General features: G+C 36.2%; 1 protein-coding gene across 1 annotated transcript in view; it reads right to left on the bottom strand.

Moving 5' to 3' along the window:
• Window positions 1-2,138: 2,138 nt before the first annotated feature.
• SYNJ1 (synaptojanin 1) overlaps window positions 2,139-14,712 on the bottom strand; it is a gene marked incomplete at its 5' end in the record, with an annotated part of 46,068 nt that continues 33,494 nt past the window's right edge. Inside the window, 6 exons of the mRNA XM_009874928.1 lie at window positions 2,139-2,993; window positions 7,477-7,697; window positions 8,413-8,521; window positions 11,841-11,911; window positions 12,007-12,045; window positions 13,705-13,752. Of these exons, the coding sequence (XP_009873230.1) occupies window positions 2,139-2,993; window positions 7,477-7,697; window positions 8,413-8,521; window positions 11,841-11,911; window positions 12,007-12,045; window positions 13,705-13,752 (1,343 nt within the window). The remainder of the gene's footprint in view (window positions 2,994-7,476; window positions 7,698-8,412; window positions 8,522-11,840; window positions 11,912-12,006; window positions 12,046-13,704; window positions 13,753-14,712) is intronic.

Here is a 14,712-nt window from a genome sequence, read left to right on the forward strand (position 1 = left end):
TGAAAACGCGCGGAGCGCTTCTCATCTCCGTTCCGAGTGGTTTTCAGAGCTTCTGCTAGGAGTTACTCCCGGTAAGACACGTTACAGCGGTCAGCGGTATACACATACACACACACTGGTGTTTTTCGGAGCGCTCCGTGCGATCGTTGCAGCGCTTTGCCGTCAGTCTCTGTCAGCCTGTCAGGAGCGGAGCCGCCCTCTGCCGGGTACGGTTTAGACAGTAGCTTTTAATCACTGCAGTTAAATACTCAACAAAGAACATATTTACCACGTAACTCCCACTAGCAAAAAGTCTCCCCCCAAAAGTTCTTTTGCTAATGTAAGAATATAGCAAAACACCGATCACACAGATGTTTATAGCAACATTTTAAAACAAGGTAGTTCACATACCGAAGCACAAAGAGTAATAGTACCACTGCTGTTTAAAATGTACAAGTACTGGTTAATGACCTGAACAGAAAAAAGCACTATAGAAAACTCATTATCGTCACTCCTCTATCCAACTGCAGCTCATGGCAAATGATATACTGTTTAAAGGAAGAGTGGATTATTTTAAAGTTTTGATAGCATTTGATTTTTTTTTTTTGTAAATAAAAAGTACTGTCATTGTATATTTTGCTACTATAAATATAATGCTAGTATGTGGTGTTTCAGTTCCCAGTTTTGCAAGACCGGTGCAGTTTTGTTGGTAAGCAAGCCAATGCGTGTAGGCATGTAGTTGCAGTCCCCCAAGAGATGACACCATTGTGACACGTTCAGCTTTAGATTAAAATACATGGCTGCGTACCTAAGTTGTGTCCTAAGACCCTGTGAATCATAAGGAGAGCTGCAGGGCTGTGTAGCATACAATATATGTATGCTAAAGAAATCAGTTATTTTAAATTGCCTTCAGATAATGACGTATCATATTTTATGTGACATCACTTGAGCTTTAGAAAAATTATAAAAGCGCACGGAATTGTGGCTTTGTAAGATAATATGTAAAACTGCGACTTAGCCTTCACTAGCCTCAAAGCAGCACCGCACAGGGGGCCATCACTGTCTCTGGATAAGGAAGAGTTGTTATTTACTGCAGAAGTGACAGAATGACATTGTTCAGCTCAGAGAATTACTGTTCTCCTGTTTTCTCTGAAGGGAAGATTTTAAAAATACAGCAGGGGAGGATGCATTGCTGACAGCCCCAGCACAGGAGATGACTTTTCTCCTCTCTCAGTGTTGTAATGTGGCTGCTGACTCCCTCACTCTGGTCCTTCTGTAGGACAAGAAAGCCCTTCTACTGTGCAAAAGAGGAGAGTGGGAAAAGCCACCTCCAATATATTGTCTGCAGCTGGGAAAGACTGCTTCGTATCTCAAAAGCCAAGGGGATTTTTTTTTCCCAGAGGTTGAGGGAAAACTTGCTGCATCAGTTGTTTCCAATTTGTGGGGAAAAAAGTATCTTTAAAATAGTAATGAAAGAATGGGTGATATGGAACAATTATTCTGAAGTAATGCTAGTGAGTGTATGTCACAATAAGATTTAATAGCTGAAATGTACTGACACAGAAAATTAAAAGTCAAATATTGAATATATTAATATGCAAAGTTTTGTTTGTATTTTGAAATTAAACTATTTTCATTGTGCCTCAAATTCAACTCTAAGCCTTACAAATATCCATAGCCTCTGTTATAAATTAAACAGCTTCTAAACAATACTTGTCAACATTCAAATCTCAATAAACTTTGGCAGCTCTTTGGTAAATACTTATAAATAGCAATTAACAAAACAATAAAAAGGAAGTGGGGAGGCTACCAGCAGGGAGCCTCTTGTTTTTGAAATTCCACAAAGGGGAACAGAAATGAGAGAGCTCCCTAGCAAAACCTCTTTCCAAGATGTTAATGAGATTAGTAGCTCATCCTTCTTTTCTCTCTCTATTCAAATACTGTTACATCAGGACTTTAATAAATTTCAGACAACTTTTTGTGCTCTACCATATATACATATTCAAAATTTACACACGAACAATAGTGGCTGTTTATGAGCAGAGATAAGTTTCAGTGCATTTGACAATTAATTATTGCACACAGAATAATCTCAAATGCCCAATCATTCTACTGGATAAATGTAAGCAACATATATAACCTCTTATATTTTTGAACATCTATCTTTCTGTAAAATCTTGTGTTGGTAACACCTTAGGTGCCAAAGGTGTGAAAGGATCAGCGGGGGATCTGTTGCTGGTTATTCTTGATGGTATAGGAGGTGCAGGTGGTCTTCTTGCTGGCATTGTATAGAAGCAATTAGTAGAACTTTTACTCCAGTCATTATCAAAGTTAAAGTCTGAACCAAGAAAAGTATTTTGTTTGGTGCCCAGCAAATCTGGAGATCCAGCTGACTTCCTGGAACTGGTTTGCTTAAAATCTGGAACACTTTTAGATGGCTTTAGCTTTACGTTGAAATTCTCATCATCATCATCAAATGTTACCCATCCTTTTGGCTGTACATTTTTTACCACAAGAGATTTACTTCGCAAGCAAAAAGTGTTTTCCTGTGCATCGGTGGAAAATACAGGTGTGCTTGTATTACAGCTGGGGGGATTTAGAGAAGGGAAAGGATTGCAAGCAGCATGTCCTTCTAGTAAATGTGAAGTTACTTCTGCCTTTTGTGTTTCCGTTCTAAATGGGTTTCCAGCATTAGGAGTTCTTTCAGTGAATGGATTTGTGCAGTTCAGTCCAGTAATAAATGGATTTGGAGAGCTGCGCTTATGTTCCTGGGATGCGCTAAAGGTCGGAATAGGAGGCATTGGTGGCATGCAATTTACAGTATTCAGAATATCAGCATTTCTTGGTGTTGCTGAAGGCAACTGTATCAACTCCTTTTGGTTTGAAGTCGGAACAGGTGATGTTCGAACAGACGTCTGCATCTTTGACACAAGCAGCTTAAATGACAAATCTTCGAAAGGATCACTGTTTAACTGTGTTTCAAGTTTAGTGCCGCACGTTCCATTTGTTTTAATCTGGAAAGAAAACAAGGTGCTTAGTAATCACGTGGCTGGCTGTTCTGAGGTTAGTAATAACTCCCCATTTCTCGCTCTTCCATGAGAGGAAAAGAAGCTCTTGGGAACAACTGAAACCTCAATATAGTTTGGTTATAACTTGCACAATGCACTTGTAGGAGAATGATTGCTCCTTTTCTGGACAAAAATAACCCTTAATCCCTTCACTGAAGAAAAGCCTGCTAGTCATTAAACACAATTTTCCCCCTTGTTGGTTGATGCAGCTTAAATCTACTTCATGCAGCTCAGAATCCTAGCCAAAAGCACCGGTGGGCATTGTCTAAGGAAATCTTTAAGAAACTTGGGAAATTATGCTGTATTCTAAACAAGTGATAACCCAGCACAAACCTAAAATAAAAAGCTCTAGGTTTCATCATTTGAGAGTTTATAACGTTGATGTTACAAGCAATATTTAAGCATTACAATGAAAGGAAAAATTAGTGTGATTAGTATATGCACTTCAGACATTTCTATGTAGACATACGCATCTGTAGGCATCTCCAGTGCTTCTTGACATTTAAAGGTACAGTCTGTTTGTAATATTTTAAAATGGCAAGTTATCATTGTTTAGAATAATGTCAAATGGAGAAGACAAGAGTTTTCTCCACAGAACTTCTCATCTTTTAAAAACAAAATATTCCTGTTCGTATAAATTTCTTCAAGGAACAACTTAACTTTTACATCTTTTAACAACTGTCCAAAAGGGCAGAATATCTACCTTTTGTTCAAATCATCCCATTGACAGAACAGAGTCTGGAGCTTCCCCTTATTAACTTAAGCTTAATTCTTTGCATTCAGTTAAAACAGCTTCTGAGAATTCAAATTTCACAAATTTGTTATTTTAACACATCACCTTAATGCATCCAAATACTTTGGCTATTTTGCATAAACTAATTGTTAAGTAATGTTTTGTTGAACTAGGATGTTAGCTAAAACTATCAACTAAAACAGTATAGCCTAACCTCAATCTTTAAACATCCTGGGTTTACTGCATTTATTGTGAATAGTTTGAAGCATTTCTCCACATATCCACTGCCTAAGCAGCTATGCAAAATTAGCCTGCAGGCTTTAAAGATTCTCAGGAATAATAAGAATATTCTAAATTTTTCCCAATGGATCCAGCATAACAATATTTTTTTTAAAACTGCAGTTGCAGCTTGAACTGGCTGACAGGAGACATGAAGTATGCTGGCAGCAATACATTTGCTCCAGTGTTTGGTTTTTGTTTGGTTGATTTGGGTTTTCTGACACAGTACCAGTTACATGCATCCCTGGTACTACTACATCTGCAAGTTTCTCAAATAGATGAGGCCAAAGGTTACCAAGCCATAAATAGAGTAGTTCAACATTGGTACCTCTATATGTATAAAGCGTTTTGGAAAATAATATTAAACCAAAGGCATCAGGTAATTGAGGGAGGAAATGAGAAAAACTGAACTGTAGAAAGTCAAATGCAGCTTGGTACCAGCTGGTTAAGTCCTGTGTTCATTAGCCAAAGAATCAAAAAGTAGAAGATCCCAAAGGACCTATGAATCTCAATTGCTCTTTACTGTAAGTAAAAATTTGCTCTAAATAAATCTTGAACCAAATGCTTTTAAAATTGTAACAAACAGTGTATTTTACTTTGGGTAGTAGCAGTGCTCTGTTCTTTGTGAAATGTGAGTGGGTTTTATTTTGAAAAAAACTTAGGCAGTGCGATTTCATCAGTATCTATCTGTATTGAAGAGAAATGTTAACTCAAAAACCTACTCATTTTTTTCCAAATAGACTGAGACCAGGAGATTTGGCAGTGACTAAGCAACATACGTGAGGTTCCAATTGTTTCATAAAAGATGATGAAGCAAATTATTTTCTATGGTGCTAATAAATACAGTTAACAATATCAATTTTAATTGCATTGCAAAAGGAAAAAGCAAACTATGGTATGACAGTCAATTCATTAATGCGGACAGGTGATTTTTAACATGGATGAGACTGCAGATGTATGAAAACAAGATTCATACATCTTTTCTGTTTGAATAGATGGAGACCACATACAAGATTGGTAAATAGTCAGATACCTGTTACCCTGATGGTTGCTCCTGCTTGTGAAAGAGAAACAGACATCAAAGGAAAGAAAATTAGGAAGAAAATCCAAGTAACAAAACAACCTCATGTTAAAATACTTTAAGTTTTCAAAAAGCCTTTTTTTTGAGATACAAATAAAGACAAAAAATATTTATTACATACTATATGAAATTTTAAATTTCTGTTGTATTCTATTCTAGGACTTACAAGCTCTATCATTAACAGTCAAAAAAAACCAGCTCAGGTCAATTCTAACTTTATTTCCATATATACATTCACTGTGCAGCTGACTGTGCTTTTTTTTTTTTTAAAGACTGATTATAAGAATTTGACTATTGATGGTTTAATTCCAACCATCTATTACCATGAAAAATCACTATAGCCCTCATTGTGGAAACTGTTGGTATAATCACTCATTGCAGTAGTAGTTTTTCAAGCTGAAAAAAAAGTAAGCCTTCTCATTCAATCAAAACCCAAAATCTCCTTAATTTACAATAAATAAAATCTATTTACAATAACTACTTTTCTTTTTTAATGTATTGCTTGGTAATGTGATGTCCTGAATATTCACTCTGTATATAAGCAGTTATTTTTATAAGGAAAGCTTTAGATCTTGAGCGTCACAATCAAACTTTGAATCAAAGGAGGGACTTGGAATCCACTACCTGTCAGAAAATTTAAAAGCCTGTTCTCAGAAAACTTCATATTTACAAATAATAATTGAGAAATGAAATACGCATCATTTAACTGAACTAAAAAAGGAAAATAACAAAAAAATATGGAAATAAATAAACCTAAGCTGGAGGCAAGAAATGAAGCTCCAAATGGATCTTCCTTCTGACTGCACAGCCTGTGTTAATCAAAGACATCTGATTGCGGAGAAAATGATAGCTCCCTGAACTAGTCTTAAACTATCTCGTTTGGATACCGTTAACAATACAGCCCCAGCATTACACAGCTCAAAAACCTGTCTACAGTGTTCCTAAGCATATTTTTGATTGCTGCGTGTACACATGGAGAAATGTAATTTTCAGAATAATTTTGAAAGAACTGCTTGCCCTGCTTTCACAAAATGATCAGTGGTAAAACCACATCTAGGTATGAGGCTTCAAAAAGTGACACAATGCAATCTGCTTCTATTCACAAAAACGGTACTTTCTCAAGTACCTTATACCTCCATGAATGTTCTTTACTGGCAACATCTCATACCTTCTAACAAACTACAAGAAGTCCTGATATTCTACCTGTCTATTCAAAAACATCCTCTTTTTTTTTTTTGGCCTAAGTTTCCAAAATTAAAAAAATAGTTTACAGGCAGAGACAGAGGTTCAGTAGATAGAAAGGAAGAACATTTAAAGATTTTTTCAATTAGAATTGAAAATCAGCTTACTGAAAACTTAATTTGGCTGCTTCATTGTAGTACAAAATAGGTATTAACTAACTACTTTAGTGAAAGCGGACTTCGGATATAGAGATAAGGTAAAACCTAAAATACTGATGGAAACTTATGTAGTCATAAATATCCACAGCTGAGTTTATATTTAAAAAACCCTGAAAATCAGAAAACAAACCCACAAATTTTCTCTTGGAAAGAAGCAGGCACAAATCCATCAGCTTCAATAAATTTGTGTTTTTATTCAAGTAGTGTATTCTCCGGTGTAACACTTGATACAGTAAAAACTAACATCACTGGCCTTTAGTGAAGAAGTTTAGCCCTATGTATATAGAAACAACACTGAATATCTTCTGCATTTTTCAAACAGTAGTAAGAAACTATGGCTTTTCCTAGAAAAAGTTGGTGTTTTTTTGAAAATTACTGTAAATGGTCCCACAGGACAGAGTATTAATGTTACTGTATTAAATTTTCAGATTATTTTGGTATGTTTATATATTTTAATCTGACACTGTGGAATGGGGAGAAATATATTTCTGTTAAGTATCTATCAGTATCATCTTCTTGCAATGAATTATCATCAACATAAAGCACCACACCATGCAATCTATCAAGTCTACTTTATAATCAAAACATGTGTTAGCTAGTTGTCATGCATGTGTCATTATAAAATTAAGTATTTTTCCATACAAAGTTGTCAAATGACAATATAATTTTGAGAACAAGCTGTCCATAACTTGTAGTTCTGTCATAAGGAATCTTAAGTTAATTGTTTAGCATTTAAGATGTTGTTGACGGACAACACATAAGCAATTAAGTATTAGCCTGCTAGAACCTGATGATTTCTGAATTCAATCTTTGGACATTTAATTTTTGTTTGTTGTTTGCTTTAGGAGTTTCTCACAAATCTGCAGCGCTCATTACAAGCTGTGTTAATTTATATCATGAAAAACATGTATACAAGAGGGTTTTTTTTCCACTTACTTGCTGCTGTGAAGAAGCAGATTCAGAAGGCAAACTGTGAGATGATCGGCTACGAGGAGGTGGTTGTGGGGGTTCCAGACTTTGTGGGGCACTCGTCTGAGACGGATGCGATGCCACAGGTATGAGAGGCTCCTGCATCCTTAGCACAGGCATTGGCTGAGTGGTGGCCTGAGCAGGTCCAGCAGCCTGAGGCTTTAGTGGTTCGGGAAGCAATGGCGAGCCTGCAAGTATATTTGCAGTGTTTCCCATTGTAAAGAATTGCAGTAGAAATCTTAATAATGGCATGAACGAGAGCATGTGGCTGTGGAAACACCAGGCAGAACTGCAGAAGAAGAGGCTGTAAGACACCTCTAGCTGCTTACAGATGTTCATGGCAACTAGGTTAGAAATTATCAAAAGCTCAGCATAGTCTCTGTTAAAAGTTATTACTACAGATACAAAATAGAGAACTAGAAACCATGTCATTCTTAAATGTACTTCAGTTGTATTTAAAAGTATTTTGGAAGCCACTACTGTAAAAAGCATATTTTGATATTAATCCAATTTAAAAAAAAAACTTTAAGTTTAGGAAGTGGCTTTAACAGTCAAACATAAACACTACTCCAAATGTTATGATTACAGAAAAAACAGTACATAGAATGGTCTAGTGATCAACACACATGATAGGACACACCAATGTGCTCAGACCAAAACACAGCAATCTGATAAAAGTTTCTCTTGATAACATGAAATCTGTGGGTCTAGTTCTCATCTGACTGCTGTCTGATAAAAGTTTACAATACTTGGGGATGATTAACTGCCAAATGTTACTACAATCAAGAATCTTAATTTCTAGTGAAAAACAAAGAAATCTATTAAAAACAAAGCATTCAAATCAAAGACAGTACTTCTTGACAGAATAGTGACATTTATATCTAACCTCCAAAGCAAACTTACCCCTTGGTGGTTCAGCTGGCTTGGTCTGAGTTTCAGGTGCTGGTCTTGCACCAGAGGGACGGACATGGCTTTGTGGTGCACTAATAACTCCAGCTCGAGGTGGGACAGTCTGACATAATTGGTAAAAAAGAAACTATTTTAGTTCTACTTTGGATCCAGATTCACCTACTGCTAAATGATTCAGGATAATCAGAATTCTGTGAAAAATAAATTCTTTGGTAACAACCGCCAAACTAATTTTTTATGCACATATAAAAGCAAAGAGTTTATTTTCAAAACATTACGAGGGTTCAATTCAAAGCAAAGGATTTTTACAGTCTTCAACTTGATATAAACGTTCACCTGTGCAACCATGTTAGAAACAGTTATTATTTTGTTAGTATTAATAAGTTAGTTTTACCTAAGTCTGTGAGTTGTTGTAAGCAACAAAAACAAACAACAACAACTACTTTATTTGGAGATCTCAGAAGAATACTTTGATAACCTAACGTCAATGCAGACTGTAGACAGCATCTACCCTTTAGGCTCTAATTATAGCCCGGCATTTACAAACTACAGTCAATTTTATGTAGTAAAAATCCAAGATATGCATAGAAGACCCATGGTTATTTTTTTCCCTCTGAAATTTATATTTGCTATTTGTAACATGGTTATTGCTGTTCCTCAGCAAACAGTATTAATGAAACATACATTCTGCCTCATCTGAAGGCTGGAGCCTTCCAAAACTTGTTGGAATAGAAATTAATATACTGGGAACAGAACTGCTCTCATAAAACAAAACTAAAAATTCAACTATTCCAGATAGCCAAGTGAATTACAAACACCACACTTGAAAGCTGAATGTAAAGCGTTAGAATAAAAATGCTACATTTCAGAAAAAAAAGATCACAAGGCAAGATAGTTTGCAAGTTTTGCTTTCTCTAATATTTTGTGTACTTAGTGTACTCAGACAAAATCTAAGTAAGAGTGGATGTCCTAGAAATGGTTTTCAGAGCACTGTTACACAGTTCTATACAAACAAGATTTTAAAACAAGAAAAGAAACTTCACTGCTACAAAACAACTATCAACCTTGATCTTATTTTCACTAGATGTAGGTACTCTGCTTTGAAGACTTTGTATAACATCTGATTCATTATGCTTGGCTGAGTCCTTTTAACAACTTTCTAAACATTTGAAACCACCTAACCTCTGAAATATCTCTCTCCCCTATAACTGCCAAGATGCGTTTTGTCATCTCTTTGAATATTCTGAAAGCAGGCAGAAGGATGATTAGATTAAAAGGCAAAATGCACTTAAAAACTCCCCTGCAAATTCAAAAGCAGAAACACCAAAAAGGAACAGAAAAGAAGCATAAAGGAAGTCTAAAAGGACTCAGGAAGTGGTGCCCGCTGCAGCCACTGTCCCTGGTCCTGAAATTCTTCCACTGGGAGGCTGCCTTAAAACCAACCTGACCAAGAGGAGCGTGGCAATGGCAGTTTGGAAATCCAAACAAGGGCTGAGCTGAGGCTTGAAAAGCCAAGCAAATCTTAGAAGACGTTTTTTCAGACCTACTATTACATTTGTTTGATTGCTTTGTTGTGGTTTTTGGTTGGTTTGTTTGGCTTGTTTTTTTAATTTTATTTTAAAAGAAAGTCTCAACATCTGCAAAGGAAGAGATGGAGTCAGTTTTGTCTTATCAAATGACACTGGCAATTGCTGGCTTTTTCTGGAAACTGGCAAGCAGCTCTAACTGTAGTCCAGCTTCAACAGCACATGAGAACAAAACCACTTTGTTCCTGTCTTGATAATATGAACAAAAATTCCTGCACTTATGCCAGTTTCAAGATACTGGTGGAATCTCTTCCGTACGCCAGATTTTCTAATTAAATTGATTTACAAATGGCAAATTCTGTGCTGTTTCCACAATATAAAAACTTTTTTTAAAAGAAGTGAGTCATATGGTGATAAATAAATACATCCTTCCCTGCATATACCAGGTTTTCTTTATCCAAATTTTAGAAGAGAGTGTTTTACATTTCTGGGAGTGGTAACATTGTAGTAATATCTCAAAGTCCAGAGATGAAGACTTGTTTGCTGTGAGAATCAATCTCTTTGAGAAAAATTAATGAGTGAAAAGTGATTTCACGGGTGGCTTTCAACAGTACTTTTCAGTGGTTTCAATACTGTAGAAGAGTAAAACAGAAACAGCAATGCAAGTAAGGTACTATTTTAAGCTCTACAGTAACTGATGCCTCTGCATAGCCAGCCACCTCCTTTTGTTTCCTGATCATTTCAAAGCTGGAAAAGGAGTCTACAGCCTTTTACAAAAAAAGTATATGGATTTACCTTAAACTCTTACAGTCAGCTGCACCTTTACTTTAATGGCTTCTCTCTCACCATCACGGTCATCCTTAATATTATCCCAATGAGAAGAGCAAAATGCCTTGGAGAAGGAAACCTAAATTCTCCAGTGACCACAAAACTGGTAGGAATGAGCCAATATTTGCTGCTTTTTAGACTATAAAATGTCTGGGTATAAAGAGGTAGGATCCAAGTCAAAAAGCCTAGAACTTCCACAACGGGGAACAAAGGAAGCACAAATAGTTTGGTTGATGTAGCTACACAAAGAGAAGTCCTTCATGCTGCAAAAATTCTCTCTGAAATATGCTGCAAAGTCTAAAGAATTAACAACAAACAATACAATTTCCTAATAATTCTTTAAGAATTCCTATTACTATTAAAACACTATTTCCTTGTCTAACATAAGGCTCCTATTTGCTATTAAAATAAATAAGGCAGATGTCTTCCATCTCTTGGTGTCTTGCTTGTAGTGAAGCATTCAAGTGCCCATAAATTCTTCCTTCACTTCAGTTCCACAAATAAAATAACAAAATGCAGGACTAACGTTTGTTGAATGTTTTGATGAAATTGTAGCATGTTTCATAAAGACCTTAATCAAAATTAATTTTTAAAACAAGGTATAAAATTCCATTCCAACAAGTAATCAGCTACATAACAATACAGCGACTGCCTATATAAAATATTAACTGCCTGCAAACAATTAACTGCCATGAGGATATACATTTCGGTGCAGAATAGAATGCATTTTATCATACCAAATCAGCAACGTAGTCAACAGGAACACAGAATACAAAGAATAACTTTGCACTTTGCAGTTATTTGAAAGTGGACGTAAAATGTGGTATTATTTGGGAGCCTATGAAGTGACTGCACAGAGTACAAAACAATAAAGTCTTGCCCAGTATATATATATTCTGGAGTATTTTGAGTCAATATACAAGAATTGCCGAGGGAATTAACTCACAGAAGCTGTAAAATGACTAGTCAGTTTTGCAGTTTTCTTACTTCTGACTTACAAAAACCCACTGCCAGCATAATGAACTGTGAAAACTCAGGAGGAAAATTATTTTAAGACAGAATACCTACCGGTCTGGTTGTACTATATCCAGCAGTTCCTCCACTTGAAATTCCAGCTGAAGGTGGAGGTTGATTACGAACTAGAAGAGACATTAGAGATCGCTGACTTAGAACATATTTCAAAAACTAACTCATTTCTGTATTTTAATTAGTACAAAGTATGGATCTGTATTACCTAGGTTATCTTTTCTTTGTGTTCCAGGACTTTTTTGCGCTTTGAAGCATGGAAAAAAAAATTAGATTATCTTTGTTAGATAAACTACAAACAGGTATTACACGGCAATGGTACATTATCACTAATGGAAATGGGAGCAAAAAGACATTAGTGATTTTTTTAAAGTTGTTACATATTAAAGCCTATCCATCAGCTAAGCTGTTACTCTAGCACACTGTTATCCCATGGCACACATGAAGTAATTTGACCTTTCTAATTAGAAATTAAGTCAAATCACCTCCTATTTGTTGCAAGCTAAAGACACCCACTTGTACAGGTACCCTGTGTTCTCAATCGTGCTAGAAGTACTTGTTTTCTTTTGTAGTGTATTCTGCAAATATTCTAACAGCAGTCTTTAAAACAAAAAGAACTTATGTAACATGCTGATTCAAAAAATCATGCCATCAGAAGAGTACATCTCTAATCATATACGATTCAGCAATCTACAGGGTCTACACCAAAGTTCCTGAACCTACTCTCTTTGTTTACGGAATAAATATATTACAGCACCAACCTCAACAATTACATGCTGATGCTAATGACAACCTTGTATGCAACATTCAAGTTGTGAAGCGCAAGATAGGAAAAAATTACCTTTACCTCAGACAAGTGCACAATTTCTAACAGGCAAAGAGGTTTAGGATTCTGGCTTGTGTTTCTGTTGCCTATTTCCCAGGAAGGTAAAATCACCATGTCACTTACAGTAACTGGAAGGAGTACTCTGGGATACATAAGACACTTTGTTTATCAAATCAGCTTCCAGTTGTCAGACAACCCTGCTTTCTTAGAATCGGTTAGAACAGGTTTCTGGGTACAGTTCTCAGTAATGCAACTTGTACTCTGGTGCCAGTTCACCCCACTTTGAGCAGGAGGTTGGACTAGATAACCATTGGAGGTCCTTTCCGACCTGAACTATTCCATGCGTATACTGATTTTGCTAATTTAGCAAAATGAACCAGCAATATAGCCAAAATGATGTGTAGTAAACTGGAGGATATCTTGGCTGTGACTGTATCAGGACTTTTATTACTACACCTATGTTTGATGCAAAGGGACACATTCCTGAGGGGATAGGAAGAAACCCAAAAGCATGACTCCGCTGGCATGACTAAAGCAGGATCCATTCAGCGCTATACACACATACTCCAAATAGAATAATACATTTATGAGAAGCATTTTTCTTGCATGTCACATTCATTTAGGTATCAGAATCAAAATATCTACACTGTGCTCTTTAGGAAGAGACAAAATATTAAATTATAAGCAAAATTACTGAAATGGAACTTTCTCTCCCCAAAATATATGAACATATGTAGCTCTTTATGAAACATTAGGTTTCCAAAATTCCTGATGTAGTTGCAGGTATAGTATTTACTCTAGCAATCAGTCAGCTACAGCTTCCTCTGAGAGTCAGCCTTGAAAACAGTCCTCTTGATTACTGCAGTCTGTCATAAACGAAGACTGCCTTCTATAGTAACTCACACCATCACTGAAAAGCAGGAAGCAACTTGGCTGTCTGAAAACCATGTAAAATCAAAGAAGAAAGATCCTACACAATAAATACCTTCACAAAACCACCTTTAGTATCACAGGGGCAATAATATTACTCAGGTATTAAAACAGAAATCCGTTTCTAGAAGACAAAAATTGTTATGTTACCTTCTACTTCTCTCCTAGCTACCCCAGGACTGGGAGGAGCTCCAAGACCTTTTCAGAGAAAGAAGAGAAGCTGTACATTGCATAAGAAAAGCGGTAGATTGAGAAAGTAAAACCAGAAAGAACACTGCTACAAGAAAGCTTTACATAATTTAAAAATGGCCTAGCTGTAGTTACTTTTAGGAGATAACCATTTGTAGCAGCATGGGGAAACTAGACTGATAAAAATTAAGAGATCGGCAAGTATGATCATGTTAAGAAGCATGCTGGTATTTCAATTTTACATTACAGCTGAAAGAGAATCCCATTTCCTCAGTATTCACTCTCCACAAACTCTTGTAAATTCAGAATGACATTATATGTCAGTCTTGAAACTCTTCTAAAGCAGAACATACACCTGTACTGAAACACCTGAAAATAAACAGGTACATCAGTTATTACCCACTATTATGTCTGCTTCCTTTAATTTAGGAGAATACTATGTAGTATGTTTCTGCCAAGACTACATTTGAATAAGCAATTTTATGGAAGAAGTAAATTTCCCACTTTATACAATGTATCATGTCCTATGGAATTGTATCATTAAGTTATCTCCAGCAGCACTCTGTACCTGGGAAAGCTCTATCAACTGTTGCCAGTAGCTGTTACAGTTCAGACTGAGAGAAAGAAGATTTTCAATCATGCATAACCATGCTGAATTATTTTAGTTCTGCAATATGATCAAGCATATACCAGGTCTATAAAATCGTATGGTTAAAAACATGGCAGGACATAAATAACCGTAGACGGTATGCAAGGAGAAATCCTTAAGGCATGCGCATAGGAAAAAAGTAACAGTAAAATATCTGGCAACTCCGAAGTGGCTCAAGTACAGAGGAAGGAAAGGGAGCCAGTGTTCAAGAAGCCTACCTTAAAAGCAACTTTTGCCTTAGCGATGACACAGCCTCATGCTTTCACATCATGTGCCAATGTGTGGTGTCTGCTCAGGAGCTCTCTATGATCTGGAAAGAG

Source organism: Apaloderma vittatum, unplaced genomic scaffold, assembly GCF_000703405.1.
Source record: "Apaloderma vittatum isolate BGI_N311 unplaced genomic scaffold, ASM70340v1 scaffold34718, whole genome shotgun sequence".
NCBI lineage: Eukaryota > Metazoa > Chordata > Aves > Trogoniformes > Trogonidae > Apaloderma > Apaloderma vittatum.